Source organism: Barbus barbus (assembly GCF_936440315.1).
Source record: "Barbus barbus genome assembly, chromosome: 31".
Lineage (NCBI taxonomy): Eukaryota > Metazoa > Chordata > Actinopteri > Cypriniformes > Cyprinidae > Barbus > Barbus barbus.
In genome coordinates, this window is record NC_136759.1 from 14,032,318 (window position 1) to 14,048,957 (window position 16,640).

At 37.3% G+C, this 16,640-nt stretch overlaps 1 protein-coding gene across 1 annotated transcript in view; it reads right to left on the minus strand.

The window, feature by feature from the left end:
* Positions 1–747: 747 nt before the first annotated feature.
* LOC306851026 (Golgi SNAP receptor complex member 1-like) overlaps positions 748–16,640 on the minus strand; it is a 32,066-nt gene continuing 16,173 nt past the window's right edge. Inside the window, exons 7-9 of the mRNA XM_079387066.1 lie at positions 4,742–4,771; positions 1,661–1,743; positions 748–1,347 (exon numbers count right to left, since the gene is read on the minus strand). Of these exons, the coding sequence (XP_079243192.1) occupies positions 1,223–1,347; positions 1,661–1,743; positions 4,742–4,771 (238 nt within the window). The 3' untranslated portion in view covers positions 748–1,222. The remainder of the gene's footprint in view (positions 1,348–1,660; positions 1,744–4,741; positions 4,772–16,640) is intronic.

The window sequence follows — 16,640 nt, forward strand, 5'->3', positions numbered from 1 at the left end:
AGATAATGGACCAACAGGGAACAAAGTAAAAAGGAGGAAATATATTTTTAGTTTCCAACAGCCCATTCTAGGTTATTGTTTTGGGAAAGCTGATGTCTCCATTGAGTGATTATATTGAGTTTATGTGAACATCACTCTTTATGTATCTATGGAAATACCTCAGGCAAACTATGGCATATAGCTCCTGATGTGAGAGACTCAGCAGAAATGCTCACTTTTATAGATGGCACATCATTTGTAAACACAAGAGGGATAGAGAAACCGGTGGTGACAATAAGGCTTCCAATCCTTCCTTCTCTTTCCTACAACCCTGCTGCGTAGAGTGCTGGTCTTACCTCTACATGCAATCCCTGTGCTAGCTTTTCATTTGCCTGGATCGATGCTTTTCAGCTTGCATATTCATCATGTTAAAGCTCTGACCTGCTTCTGTCTCTCACACTCCAGTTCTATAGGAGGAGCTGTGTGGATGCAAGTCAGCAGACAAGTGGGCTGCGAGCGCAGGCTTGTTGGTTTAGCCAGATATTCTTAACTTGAACCTGCTCTCACATCAGTAACACATCAGTAAAAGCATAAAGCAACAGCACCTTGAAAGAGAAGGGTTAGACATGTCAAGCGCTGCAATGCAAATGTTTTATTATTGGACTGCGTTCTCCAGTTTAAAATGTCATTGATGAGAGAGTTTAGAAATATCTAAAAAATAGAAGCTTTAGAGGACGGACCCCTAGTGTTTGACACACATTTTTAATATCCTGTATATGAATAATTTATTAATTCACAAAGTACACAGCATGATGACAAACCCTCTTACTAAAAGGATCATCAAATTAAAACCCTCTTCCGATTAATAATATACAGGAACAGCACAACGCAAAGTTGATGCTTCACAGCATCGCTCTTGTCTCAAAGCCACTGTGTTATAATACGCTCATTGAAATCTATTCCTGTTAATTAATAAGTAATTTGGTCTCCGGTCTCGGTTCACATCTGAACAGCGCATTGTTTGTAGTACAGAAACAAAAAAAGGCTGTCAGAGCTAAACCCTTTCCGATGCTAAATACAAATAAGGTCCATGCTGGCCACAATCAATCCTGTTACCAGACTAGGCCAGGTGGGCTTCTGCCTTGTGGCCCCAATGGTCCACCTCTCATTGAGCCCTTTCTCAAGGCTTCGCCACTGCTCTGCAGAACACCCCCCAAAAGAAGTCGGTTAGCTCCCTAGTCCATCAGTGAAATGCATACAACAGCAGAAGGATGGTGCAGATCCCAATGACTCCTCCCAGAATTAATGAGTCCCGTCTCTTCCTCAAGTTGATCCGCTGTATTAGGTTATTGATGGCAGGGAAACGGTCTGAAGTAGGGGTCAGTTAAGGAAATACAGGGATACAGCAGATTGCATTGCTTCAAATACAGACAGCAAATATTTTTTGTGGCCTATTACAATTTAGGCCTTACAATTTTAATGTTGATAGATTAGATTTAACAGTGTTAATAAATGATGTGTGTTTTTAACTTATGGAGTGTTCCATGACAAAGGTGAGCTAAATGTAAAAACAGGAAATGTCCACTTACATATCCAAAGTAGGCAGACACAAACCAATATTGCACTGATGCATTATGCAGCCCTAATGCATACATACACTCCTTGTAGAAATCAAGGATACTGGCCAGGGTGTTGACCCTGCTCTGTATAGACTTCAAGAAACCTCGCTGGGAGGTCATGTTCTCCTTGGTTGCCATTGCAATGCTGTGGACGAAAAAATAAATAAATATATAAAAACAGAAGAGTAGATTTATTGGCACTGGTCCATCACAGCACATATGCACTGGAAGTGGTCAAAAAGTCCTCCGATCATCGCGTCAAGGCCAAGGGCACAGCAGCTGTCAGGACTGCAGACGCAGGAAAAAGTACCTCAAAAACAGCAAAGGTCTCTTTCACTAGGTTTGATTTCAGACAGGAAGGCAGAAGCTGCATTAATATAATGCTCCAGAGACGTTAGCTAAACACAGCTAGAAACCAAAAGTATGCAGAAAAGTGACCAACCATTACATATCCATTTCCCTTGACACTGCAGAAAGTGAACACCACATATTTTGGACAAATCAGACGTTTTCCTGTAAAAGCCATTATTTGTCCTAGCTTAAGTCACAGTTCATCCAAAAATACTCACACTCATGTTATTCCAAAACTTACTTTAATGGATCACAAAAGATGAAGAATGTACTGTTAACTTTTTTCCATGATTAAAATGGAAACTGAAGCTTTCAAGCTTCAAAAAGGATGGGGAAAACCATAAAATGGTCCATGTGTGTTAAATATTAAGTGTTTTTATACAAAGCTTAAAAGCTGAAATAAGACAGAAAAATGTGTAAGGTTGCTTTATAATGGAAAGAACATTACAAAGGTTTGGATCGAAATGAGGATCATAAAATTTGATAAATTTTTAGGTGAAATATATCCCTTTAATGCTTTTTAATTCTGTATTGTTGAATGCTGTAATTACACTGTAATAGCACAGTAAACAAGAGAGTGCACCCTGAGGGAACAAAAGGTCTCTGGTGTTTTGTACTCCTAGGTGCCCTCGGTCACAAACAAGGAGTTATTTTGATATAACCTGTGTTTTTGTGGTGACACCTCTATACATGCCCTTTATCATCTGTTTAACTTTTGTTCTCAGCCCACACTCCTGAGCATCTTTATACCACGAAATGAAGAACACACAAGCTTAATTGGATCTCCTAAACTCCATATTTGGGTGTATCATACATTATGACTTCCAACTATTGTTTGAACATGTTACCTGCAAGAATAGTACATGTATAGCTCTTAAATAATTGCTTGTGACAGATGGAAGACCAATCTGACATCATTAAAAGAGAAACGTGAGCACCCACACTCCTCAGAGTTCAGAGCTAAGATGAAACATTAAACAATAAGCTCTCATCTTGGTAGCGCCAGGCTGTGGGTGGTACAAAGGGAAGATAATGATTATAAGCAGCTGATATAGCATAATTTTTTGCTTGAATAAGACTGGGGTGGGATAAAAAGAGCTGCATGGTTCAGGAGCTGACTTAATTAAGCAGCAGAGCTGGTTGCCAGCTGTGGGGTTCCCCTAGGTGCGGCAGTTAAAGTGTAGGCTTCTCTCATGCCCCAGCATAGATCTGCAGTGAGGGAAAGACGGTGGTGCCCAGCAACATAATATTCACTACTAAAGCAGCTCAGGAAGAAGGCAAAACTGGCAGATTCATGCAAATGACACTTTTCTGTTAGTTTCCCTTAAAGGGGTAGTTCACCAAAAATCATTTGTCATTTACTCACTCTCAAGTTGTTTCATACCTGAATGACTGACTTTCTTCTGCAGAACTCATGAGAACATATTTTGAAAATGTGTGTTTTTTGTTCATATAATTGAAGTCAATGTGGTCTAGTGTTGTTTTGGCCCAGAGTTATTATAATGAACTAAAAACTATTAAAAACATTTTAGTTAATTAAAATAAGCCTGAAATATATCAAATATAATTATTCAGAGAAAAACAAACTAAATTAAAGTTAAAGCACTAAAATGACTAACTGGAAATAAACAATAACTAAAACTAGATTTTGAACCTAAATATTAAATAAAAGAAATAATAAAAAGTACACAAATTGATTATCAAACCGTAAAATAAACACTGAAAAATATAAAATAAAAGCAATTTCTAAATATTAATAAGTACTGTAAGGCTTCCCGCACACCAGCATGAATTTCTAGCAGCACCCGTTGTAACTGACAGCGTTAATGCAGGGAAGTGAGTGCATGATATGGTTGACTTAAGGCTACTACTTTTTACAATGTGCCTTATAACAACTATAAAGTGCGTAAAGAAAGCAAAAAAACTTGCTAAATTTTGTTCAGTTTCAGCCATTATAGGGAGTATGCAAATATGGAAACGAAGATGTTTTGTCTATCCTTGAGTGTTGATTGTCATATATATATATATATGTATCTGTATGTGTGTGTGTGTGTGTCCCTGGACCACAAAACCAGTCCTAAGTCGCTGGGGTATATTTGTAGCAATAGCCAAAAACACATTGTATGGGTCAAAATTATCGATTTTTATTTTATGCCAAAATCATTAGGGCATTAAGTAAAGATCATGTTCCATGAAGATATTTTGTAAACTTCTTACTGTAAATATCAAAAATGAATTTTTGATTAGTAATGTGCATTGCTAAGAAGTTCATTTGGACAACTTTAAAGGCGATTTTCTCAATATTTAGAATTTTTTGCACCCTCAGATTCCAGATATTCAAATAGTTGTATCTTGGCCAAATATTGTCCTATCACAAACCATACATCAATGGAAAGCTTATTTGCTCAGCTTTGATGTATAAATTGTATGTATAAATAATTTGAAAAGCTGACACTTATGACTGGTTTTGTTGTCCAGGGTCACTCACTGACACACACATATATATATATATATATATATATATATATATATAGCATTTTCATTTTTGAACTTTAGAGTCTAAATCCACTTCCAGTTCTAAACTAGCAATATCAACTCAATGCAAAAGCAATGGGTCAGTTGTCTGTATCAATCCATCGACTTTCTTCTTGAGTTTATGACCCTTGGCAGGCTCCTCTTTCAGAAGAGACCAGATATTTTAATAAAACAAATACAAATAGAAACTGGTACCATTTATGAGTGTATATTCTGTGTAAGAAGTGTTTGAACTGTTTGTATGAAGTTAGACTCACCTTATTGTGTCATCAATAAGCCGATCTGAGCTGTAAGGAGACAAGAAAGGAAAAAGAAAGGTGTTTAAGTCAATGATAACCAGGTGAATTACTGGAGCCCTCTCTCATCTTTGAAAGTCAGAGTGAAGGAATCAATAAATGGCAACATGCAGTGAATGCTGATTACTTCACATGGACACCAGAATGTTTTTCAACAAATCTGATTTAAGCATTACATTACGATTATCAGCATTGGCTAAAAATATGTGGACACACAATGACTACATCCATATGCATTTGCTGAACATTTATTTTCAAAACCAATTTTATGCACCTATAATAGGTGCAGTTGAAATGGCTAAATCTGTTCATAATGTGAATCCATTTTTTGCCATGTAATGTACATCACGTATACAAAACTACCTACAATTCTGCTTTAAAAATTCACACCTTAGCAGCAAAATGAGTAAATAACATCCCATTCGAGATTTAACAGACGATATTGATTGCAAATGGTGTGGGAAACATAGATTCACAGACCGTCACTGCAGATATTGCTAAGAAAAGACAATTCTCTTATGGGCGAATGAAATTTTCTTTCAGGAACAATACTTTAATCTTGCATTACTGTCTATACTGGAATGTCTCATTCCTACACCATGGCCATTTTTCTTCCCGAAAAAGAGATGCAGGCCTGCAGGGTGGGAATGAAATTCTATGCTGGCTCAAAATCACATCTTCCGTCAATTTAGATGACAAAGTCTCAGAGCCAGAGAGACCTCAGGGGAAAGAAAGTCCTCAATTCCCAGACAAATGGTTTTCAGTGTGACAAGAGAGCTCCAATTTTGATTACACAAGCAAAAATGAGATTGAAAATTTTCCTTCCGACACCTATGAACTCTCTTTCTGTCTGCATGGCTTGTCAGCAGCAGCGAGAGAAATCTGGTACACACAAACAGCAGCTGGGAGAATAGAGTCTAATGGTCCTCATGCTGTTCAGTCCCACTACTGCAGAACAGGTCTCTGTCTTCACAGGGTCCTGCTTATAAATGCTTTGAAGAAAGGAAAGGTGCAGCAAAACTGATGCGAGAAGCTCTGTTGTCAAATGGCTGTCATCTTAAAAGCTTATGACTTTGATTGATAAAGAAGCCAAAACACTGAACTGGCAAAGACGAAGTATCCAAGTTCTCGGCTAGACTAAACATGATAAATTGTCCCAGTGGGCACTAATGATACTGATTTTGCACAGTTTTGTTTGCAATTAGCAGGGCAAATATTTAGCATCCTGCGGGACTCGACTAAACAGGTTCCTTTACCATCATCTGCATTTTATCTTGATAAATAATAAGGCTTCCTTAAGCCTCATTAATCTACATCATCAGCATCAGACATACATTCACCTGGTTTCCTACACGGAAATAAATCAGCTAGAGAGAAAGTCAGAGAGAGGTCAACGCAAAAACTTCTGGCAAATATACTCGTCCCATTAAGCCTCATCCATTTCGAACTCAACGGCAGGGCTATTAGTTCAATTACATTAGCTAGTATCACACATGACTGCCAATCTGAAAATTACGGTGATACAATTTAGGTTTGTAAAGCTTTCAGCAGAGCTCGGGTTGCTGGCATACACATCTGGACTACAGGGAGTATTTTATTATGCACATGAAAGTCCAATTGTTTAATAAATTGTTGATATGGAGGTTTAGAAGTTGTACACTACTACCATTCAAAATTTGGGGGTCAATAAAATATTTGTTTTTGAAAGTCTTACATGCTTCATTTGGATGCATTCATTTGATTAAAATATACAGTAAAATTCGTAATATTGTGAAATAGCACAATAATTTATATTTAAAATAACTTTTATTTGTATCTATTACACAGCTCTCTGGAATTCTTGATTATGATAAGTCAGTCGTGACTTCCCGATAACAACCATTTGTCAGTAGCAACCCTGAATAACATACTGCTCATCGCTCTCTCTTGTTTTTATATAGAAGCAGCTGCTGCTATCTTGTTATAATTAATGATTGTATTAAAAATTAAATTGGAGGACTTCAGTATTAATAGTAGTGTAATATTGCTGCTGTGTTCATCTCCTTGCTATAATGATTGCTTTGTACACCATAATGGATTATAAAATAATAAACATTTTCATCTTAAATCAATACCTCTTTTTCCTATAATTATTTATGTGGTTAAAAGCTGTGTAATAAATGGTATGGCTGTACTATATTTCTTAAATGTTTGTCTAATTTCAACTTGTTAATTTGTCTTGGCTAAAAGCTGCTTGCTAACGACTGTTTTCTTCACGGAAGCTTTGCGTTCAGTGAGCTAATAACATATCTCAACTCAAATCAATATACCGTGCCCAATTATTTACTTGTGTGGGAAGTAGTGTAATCTGCTTTGTGCCGGGGTCCTGATCACCCTGTTGAAGGTTATTCTGCGATAAAAACCAGATGAATGTACATTATTCCTAACCCATTATAAAATGTGGTTATTCCTGTAATGCCATAGTTGAATTTTCAGCAGCATTTACTCCAATCTTAGTGTCACATGAATCACGATCCTGTGCGTTTATTATTTTTGTGGTAACCATGATGCATCAAGATTCTTTGATGAAGTTCAAAAGAACAGCATTTATTTGAAACAGAAACCTGTGTAACATTATAAATGTCTTCACGGTCATCTTTGATAAATTTACAGTGTATTAGCTAAATAAGAATATACATTTCTTAAAGAAAAAAAAACTTTTGCACGTAAATGTATATTCCAAATACTAATATAAAGTGATTCACTATTCATCCCACGAATCATACCCTGAACAGTGTTGTTTGGAAATCATGCTTAACCCACAACAGCCCCCCCTTCACCTGAGAAATACACAAGAGATGTATAAATGGCTTGGTGTATGGTCCTATTCCATAGGGTCCAATAACCAACCCTTACAGAAATACACACACAGAAATGTGTGTCATACCCCATAGCCCCCTTGAGGCTTGTGTTTCAAGAAGTGCTCAAAGCAAACAACTTGCTCAGCATTTTATTCGCCAATTAGGATTGATACTGATAATGTTTCAGAGAAAAGACAAAACGCAAAACAAAGCAGTAAAGTCATTAGATCATTGTCTCCATGAAGTATGAATGAATCTGACCTCCTGATATGACTATGCCTGGGAAAAGCACCCGTTTACAGTAAAACGAAATCACATGTTCAACTGTACATCATTTGACAAGAACTTCACTGATAAGGTAAACATTAGTGTCATTAAATCAGCTTTGCTTTCTAAACTGAGCTAATATCCAATTGTCCAAGAAAAATGCAAACCTTTAACCTAAAAAGAAATAAACTGATCTAAATTAATCTTTCAATCTATTCAACAAATTTATGCAAACACATGCAGCACACGGCTGATACTGGACTGACGCACAGCCTTTCAGGGCAAGCCATTTCCTGAGCTGCTTAATGGGTTCAGGCATCATATTGATGTATTTGATATGTAAATTTATCTCAGAAATGTGCATAAATAACAGTGTAAGCTTTAACACAGAATACAGTTAGGACCTACAATTAATAAAAAAAAAATTAATACTTAATTTACTGCTTGCCAAAATATTGCATATTAAAAAAATATTTGTCTAACAAATATGTGAATGCAAAAAAATGTTTAAATTATAATTTTTTTTTACTTCAACTTCAGACACAAAAACGATAGAATGTGATAGTAAGTACAGTTCATTTCTGTGAAGCAGTTCAAACTGTAATTTTCATGAATGGATTCAAAACTCTAGATTAATGATCCATTTCTGTGTCATCACTCAAAAATATTCAAGAAATTTTGCATTTATTAAAAAAGCAAAAATAAGTTATTGTTGGTTGAAGTATATTATTATTATTTGAAATGAAGTTCAAACTGAATGCATGGTACTAAACTCCAAATCTATCGTTAAACTAGACTTTTAATTAATTTATATAAAGAGGCTGGAAGAGGTCTCTATCAGAACACATATACAGCACACCTGTATGGAGCCGTGGACAGCGGACATGGGGTGACTGTGTTGGTTTTACCCATCTGGCACCAGGCTTGCGCTATAAAATGTGCATTGCTGCATCTGGGAGGGGCATCAAGGTCTAATTCTTGCTGTGTTTTTATAGGCTGAGACAAGCCCTGGATTTAGTTGAAGGATTTACTGTAGTTCTGTATTGGCTGCGAGGCAGACGGGCAATGGAAAGATGTCAGGGTCTGGCGCAATGTATGAGACACAAAAGCTCCATTGGTGGAGAAAAATATCCCTAAATCTCGGTTTCTGCAGTCATTAATCGGTACATTAGCAAAAAGGCAATTTAAAACCATTCTTCCTTTACCTCTCACTCTCTTTATCACCTTCAGCCTCAATGTTTTCTGCAAAACTTTTTACTTACAGCCAAGAAGAACAATTTTGGTTCTCACGAGAATGCATCCTTGCAACTAAATGCAGTATGCTTCTGATACTAATACTCTGAAACAATCTAGTAATGTCAACATCAGTAAAGGTTTGGACACACTGACTCATTCTTTATTAGTGGGGCTTGCTTTATCAAAACATCACTATTAGTATTAGTACTTTTTTAAATTTTTATTAAATCCTTAACCTTTCTAACCCAAAATTTTGGCACATAACCTCAATGTTTGTGTTATGGACATGAAAGATAACGAAGTCGTGTGGCTGTAAATTTGCCTGCACAGGCAAATTCCAACATTGTGGTTCTGTAGTTTTTAACAGCAAATCACTCACATTTCCTCCAGTTTTGTATGTGTCTAGATTTGCATTTGTTTTTTCCAGAATAATAGTAAATTCATCAAAACTATGAAATAACAAATGACAAAAAAATTATAAAATCAAAACAAATTATTATTATTAGTTTACTATATAATTAAATATATATATATATATAAATAAATAAAACAACATATATTTTTGCATATATTATATATATATATATATATATTTAAAAAAACATAACTTATTCAGCAAGTGTACATTTAATTAATCAAAACCGACATACGCGAGTGAAATTATGTACTTGTGAACATTCGATTCAAAGAATCCTCAAAAAAATGCATGGCTATTTCTACAAAAATATTAAGCAACTATGTTTTTTTTTTCATTGGTAATAATAAAAAATATTAGTTAAGCACCAAATCATTATATTAGAACTATTTTTGAAGGATCATGCAACACAGAAGACTGACGCTAAAAATTCAGCCTTTGCCATCACATGAATAAATTACAATTTAAACTTGATTAAAATAGAAAACACTTATTTTAAATTGTAATAATATTTAGGAATATTACTGATTTTATTTAGATTTTGGATTTGATTAAATAAATGTATGGTACGCATAAGAAAATTCTTTCAAAAACAAATTTGATTTAAAAAACAAAAAAAAACAAAAATCACACTAGCTCCCTGACTTTTGAAGGGTAGGCTATTTGTATGAAAGTGCAATTTGTATCTACAAAACTAATTTCAAGCATTCAAGAATAAAATTAATATAGACCAAAGGATTTTGATGACCAATAGAAAAAAACATCCTCAGGTGCGTCCAAACTTTTGACTGGTAGTGTACATCTACTGGACATACACCTTGCCATTACAGGGCAGACGTAAGGGTGACCATATGCAGCATGGATTAGGGGTGGGAGAAAAAAAATATTGATTCTTCGATGCATCGCGTTTCTCTCTTCAATTCTGAGCTTGGTTTTTCCCCGCATATGGCACGTGTGCGCGCTAGAGATGCGGCGGGCTTCATTGCACAGAATTTGCACTGTGAGACACTGCGCATTGCTTGACAGTGTGTGCTTCCACCCGCCGTGTTTTACTTTAGATATGCTTTCATTTATGCTGTTTGGAATGCAGTACTATTAGATGCACGAAACACGCGCACTAACAGACTTTCACGTGCGCTTTGTGTTTGTTTGTCCTGAAGCTCGATTGCGGCTGCGGTTAAAAGCACTTGCATTTTCGAATACCTTTATACGAAATTGATGTAGACAGTCAGTTATGTTTTCCAGAGCAGGACAAAACATCTGATATATCGAAATAGATCTGTGCATTAGTGTGAATGCAGGCTGTTAAAGCTGCCACTGTCTATGATCTCATCAGTAATAATCAAATGGCAATAATGCTGAGGAAAAAATTAAAAACCCATAACTACTGTCTGTAAATTTCCAGATACTTAAAGAACACTTATTAATAAGCACAATAAGTAATTGTTTTAAAAAGTAGCCTGCTTATATAATAAAAAAAAGTTAATTTGGCACAAATAAATTTGATATACAATTTATATAAAAATGTAGCCATGTGCAGTAATATTGACAACTGAGAATGTGACGCACCGTGATATCGAGTTGATAATGATAATCGTAATAGAACTGAATCGTGAAACCAGTGAAGATTCACACCCCTATTTTTAAGATGGCAGTACTGACATACAGCGTTTCCAACCATGAACAAAAAGCATAGAAACTGCAATTTTGGTTAAAATGTAAAGTTGTAAAGATGTATTTGCACAGGATAAGAATTAATTGGGGAAAAATAATGTAGATCAAGAATCTTTTTGGAATCATATTGTGACTCCTAGAATCGGAATCAGATCAGATGGTGAAGTGCCTGAAGATTCCCACCCCTAGCATGGATACCCTATGCTCCACCTGACAGCTGCTGCCATGCAATCAATTTTAAGTCATGAAGAGGTGGGAAGTCCCGGCCTCTAAAGAGCTGCTCTAAAAACCAAACCTTGGTACTGAACATCTAATGTGGGTTTAAAATTAGGAAATATACTTAAATGAGCCCTCATCATCAGTCATGAAGCCATTCTTGCTCTTTTTCCCTGAAGCTGGCACAGAGAGGAATATTGCGGTCTCATCAGAAAATCCACTTCATTGTTATTGGCCGACCTATGCGAGGCAAGATTTATACCCAAGCTCCACAGAGCTGACAGAAGTCCCAGGCGGGTGAGCTCCATCTGCTGGATCCTTCATTCATTCAAATACAGGTGGACGTGTTACCTTTAATATAGATAACACATTAGTATTATAATGAGCTAGAAGAGAGAGCTTATCTGCCAGAAAAAAATAGTTGTTCAGCTCGTGTTATCAAGTCTAATCTGGCCATAACTTTCCAATGACATGGCATGACGTTCGAGTTTTCTGTCTCCCAACACCACAGAGAGCTAGTGAGAAAAACACTGTGGGCTTGATAATGGAACTACAAAAGCTTTTGGCACAAGTTTCTCATTTAGTGGTGTGCTTTGTTCCAGTCGCACCATGATGAGTGTAGCAGAAATTAAAACTCAAGGTCATTTGCTTTTTGCTAAACAAATTTTATCATTTGTACTTTGATCTATTTCATTGTTTTTGGTGGGAAAGTCGCCATACTGAATCCCCACATCCAGAGAGATAGAGAGAGAGTCTCTTCTAGATGAGCTAATGGACTGTTGCTGTACGGGCACAATTCAAATGCATTTAATGCAATAAATAAATGGACATCTTGGAAACCTATAATGCTCTGATCCCAAGTGTCCACCTTAAGTAGAATAACAATTTCCTACAATATGATAACAGCTTTAAAAATGGAATCAAGGGATTCCAAGGCATAATATAATTGTATTTAAAAGTCTTAAGATGTCAGCAGAGAACGGATCAGCAACCAATGGGGGGCATACAGAAGCATAAATTATTGCACACGAATCCAAAACAAAGAGAGAGGAGCATTTTGTTAAGAATTTTAAGCTTCAGTTTAAGGTGTCCTTGTTATAGTGTAATTACACTGTTGTTACAATGTAATTACAACAATTCAAGTACTGAGTAATTAATTAACAAAATGCACATATGGTAAGTGCAAAGGTTTGGTTTAGAGTTAGTTGCTTGTGATCATGCATAATTTACTGTTATTACTACAGTATAGTGAGCACATAAGTGCAACAAGGATACAAAAAAGTAGTGTTACTAACTTTTATTTAGTTGCTTATTTACATTACATTTAAATAAGCAACTAAATAAGATGTGCGTATTTTGGCACATCTTTTTTGCGCATGCGCTGATTTGTGACTACGTGTTTTGAGTTTGAGCTCTGTCAAGTTGATTCTTTATCGTCTATTTTTTTTATCTTAAAACTATTTTATACACTACCTTTTTCGTTTTTTATAACGTGTGAATATATCCACAATAGCATTCTAAAACAAAAACAATCGGAGCGCCTTGTTATCACTAGTTTTATTTTGATTTCTCGTGTTTGCTATTAGCTTATAGCCTGTTAGCATAGGCAGCGTGCCTGCCGCTAATCTAGTTTACACTGCTAATACTCTATTCACACACATTGCCTTTGTCTCACTCTTATTTGCTTAAATGGCGGATTTGTGTCTACCTTTGAGTGCAGGTGAGGACACGTTCGAGCTGCATTCGGTGCAGCTGGAGCTGGAGGCCGTGGAGAAGCAGATCCGCGACCTGGTGGAGAAGCAGGCCCAGCTGAGAGAGAGGAGAGCCGCGCTGGAAACATCCCGGGCTGAAGCTCACAAGTCCGGGGTAAGTATACAGCACGCTGCTAACACTCCCACCACCTCTACTCCGTGCGTTTCTCTATACAGACACTGTGCACCCAGGACGCGGTCTTCACAGATGTCCTTCACTCCGGCGCCGGGACGCCACGGACCCTGGGTGCAACAACAGCAGCGGAAGACGCGAGCCAGGCCCTGGGGGACAACCTCGCCGCCTCCGGTCTTCGAGATCTCCACCCGGAACCGCTTCGCTCCCCTCCGCGAGACGGAACGCGACGCTGTGATCGTCGGAAGCTCCATCGTCCGGCACGTCCGTGCTACGCTAGCTGAAGGTAAAGTGCACACACACTGTTTCCCCGGTGCTCGTGTTCTCGATGTTTCTGCGCAGATACCCGCGATCCTGAAGGGCGATGAGAGCATCGGGGCTGTCGTGCTGCACGTGGGGACTAACGACATCAAGCTGCGGCAGACGGAGACACTGAAGAGGGACTACAGGAGCCTGATCGAGACGGTACGCAGCACATCGCCCGGAGCGTCCTAGGCTTTTCCGTGCTGATGGCCTGCACCCCAGCAGAGTCGGAGCGGAACTCCTGTCGGACAACATCTCCAGAACGCTACGCTCCATCTGACTAGTAAGTCAATTCTCAAATGACTTTTGTTCTACCCACTTAAATGATAGAAGTACCCGCGTTGTCCAATCTATACAGACTGTGTCTGTCCCCCGAATAGCGAGGTCAAAATATAAATTTAATGCAGGATCTAGAAAAAATCTGATCGTGATTAAACCAGAAAAACACAAAATAAATGAACAAAAACAATTTTTGAAGCTTGGGCTCCTAAATATTAGATCACTCGCACCCAAAGCAGTTATTGTAAATGAAATGATCACAGATAATAATTTTGATGTACTCTGCCTGACTGAAACCTGGCTGAAACCAAATGAATATTTTGGTCTAAATGAGTCTACTCCACCGAGCTACTGTTATAAACATGAGCCCCGTCAGACTGGCCGTGGCGGCGGTGTGGCAACAATATATAGTGATATTCTCAATGTTACTCAGAAAACAGGATACAGGAGGTTTAAGTCATTCAAAATACTTCTGCTTAATGTTACACTGTTAGATATGCAAAATAAATCTCTCTTATCTCTTGCTCTGGCTACTGTGTATAGACCGCCAGGGCCATATACAGATTTCCTAAAAGAATTTGCAGATTTCCTCTCAGATCTATTGGTTAATGTTGATAAACTGCTAATTGTCGGAGATTTTAACATTCACGTTGATAATACAAATGATGTGCTAGGACTTGCGTTTACTGACCTAATAAACTCTTTTGGAGTCAAGCAAAACGTCACCGGGCCCACTCATCGTTTTAATCATACGCTAGATTTAATTATATCGCATGGACTTGATCTTACCGATATAGATATCATACCTCAAAGTGATGATGTTACTGATCATTTCCTTGTATCGTGCATGCTGCGTATTACTGATATTAATTATATGGCTCCGCGTTATCGTCTGGGCAGAACTATTGTTCCAGCCACCAAAGACAGATTCACAAATAACCTGCCTAATTTATCTCAACTGCTCTGTGTACCCATAAATACACATGAACTAGACGAAATAACTAGCAACATGGGCACTATCTTCTCTAATACATTAGAAGCTGTTGCCCCCCTCAAATTGAAAAAGGTTAGAGAAAAATGTACTGCGCCATGGTACAACAGTTATACCCATTCTCTCAAGAAAGAAACTCGTATTCTTGAGCGCAAATGGAGAAAAACTAACTTGGAAGTTTTTAGAATTGCGTGGAAAAACAGTATGTCCAGCTATAGACAGGCTCTAAAAGCTGCCAGGGTAGAGCATATCCGCAAACTCATAGATAATAACCAAAACAATCCAAGGTTCTTATTTAGCACAGTGGGTAGACTAACAAATAAACAGACACCGCCCGATCTAAATATTCCCTCACAATTTAATAGTAATGATTTTATGAATTTCTTTACTGATAAAATAGATAACATCAGAAATACAATAACAAATGTAGATTCTACTGCGTCTAGTATTTCAGCTTCATTCATCGCACCCAAAGAAAAACTGCAGTGCTTTACAACTATAGGACAGGAAGAGCTAAATAAACTTATCAGTGCATCTAAACCAACAACGTGTTTATTAGATCCTATACCCACTAAACTACTGAAAGAGTTGTTGCCCGTAGCAGAAGAACCGCTTCTCAATATTATTAACTCATCGTTAGCCTTAGGTCACGTCCCAAAACCATTCAAGCTGGCGGTTATTAAGCCTCTTATTAAGAAACCACAACTAGATTCTAATGAACTGGCAAATTACAGACCCATTTCAAATCTTCCGTTTATGTCAAAAATTTTAGAAAAAGTTGTGTCTGCTCAATTGTGCTCCTTCTTGCAAAAAAATGATCTCTATGAAGAATTTCAGTCAGGTTTCAGGCCTCACCATAGCACAGAAACTGCACTTGTTAAAATTACAAATGACTTGCTTCTTGCTTCAGACCAAGGCTGCATCTCATTGCTAGTATTACTTGATCTTAGTGCTGCGTTTGACACTATAGACCATGATATACTCATAGATCGACTACAAAACCATATTGGTATTCAAGGGCAGGCTTTAAGGTGGTTTAAATCATACCTGTCCGATCGCTACCACTTTGTTCATTTAAATGGAGAGTCATCACAATTATCACCAGTAAAGTATGGAGTACCACAAGGATCAGTCCTAGGTCCTCTTCTATTTTCAATATACATGTTGCCTCTTGGTAATATTATTAGAAAATACGGGATTAGTTTTCATTGCTATGCTGATGATACTCAACTATATATCTCAACAAAACCAGGTGAAACTTCTAAACTATCTAAGGTAATAGATTGTGTAAAAAATTTAAAAGATTGGATGACCAATAATTTCCTCCTATTAAATTCAGATAAGACAGAGATATTACTTATTGGACCAAAAAACAATACACAGAATCTCTTGGATTACAATTTACAACTAGACGGATGCACTGTCACATCCTCTAAAGTCAAAAATCTGGGTGTTATATTAGACAGCAACTTGTCCTTTAAAAATCATATTTCCCATGTTACAAAAACAGCATTCTTCCATCTTAGAAACATTGCCAAGCTTCGAAACATGCTTCCTGTTTCTGATGCAGAAAAGCTAGTCCATGCATTCATGACCTCTAGACTGGACTATTGTAATGCACTGCTAGCTGGTTGTCCTGCATCTTCAATAAACAAGCTACAGATAGTCCAAAATGCAGCGGCTAGAGTTCTTACCAGATCAAGAAAATATGATCATATTACCCCAATTTTACAGTCTCTGCACTGGCTACCTATT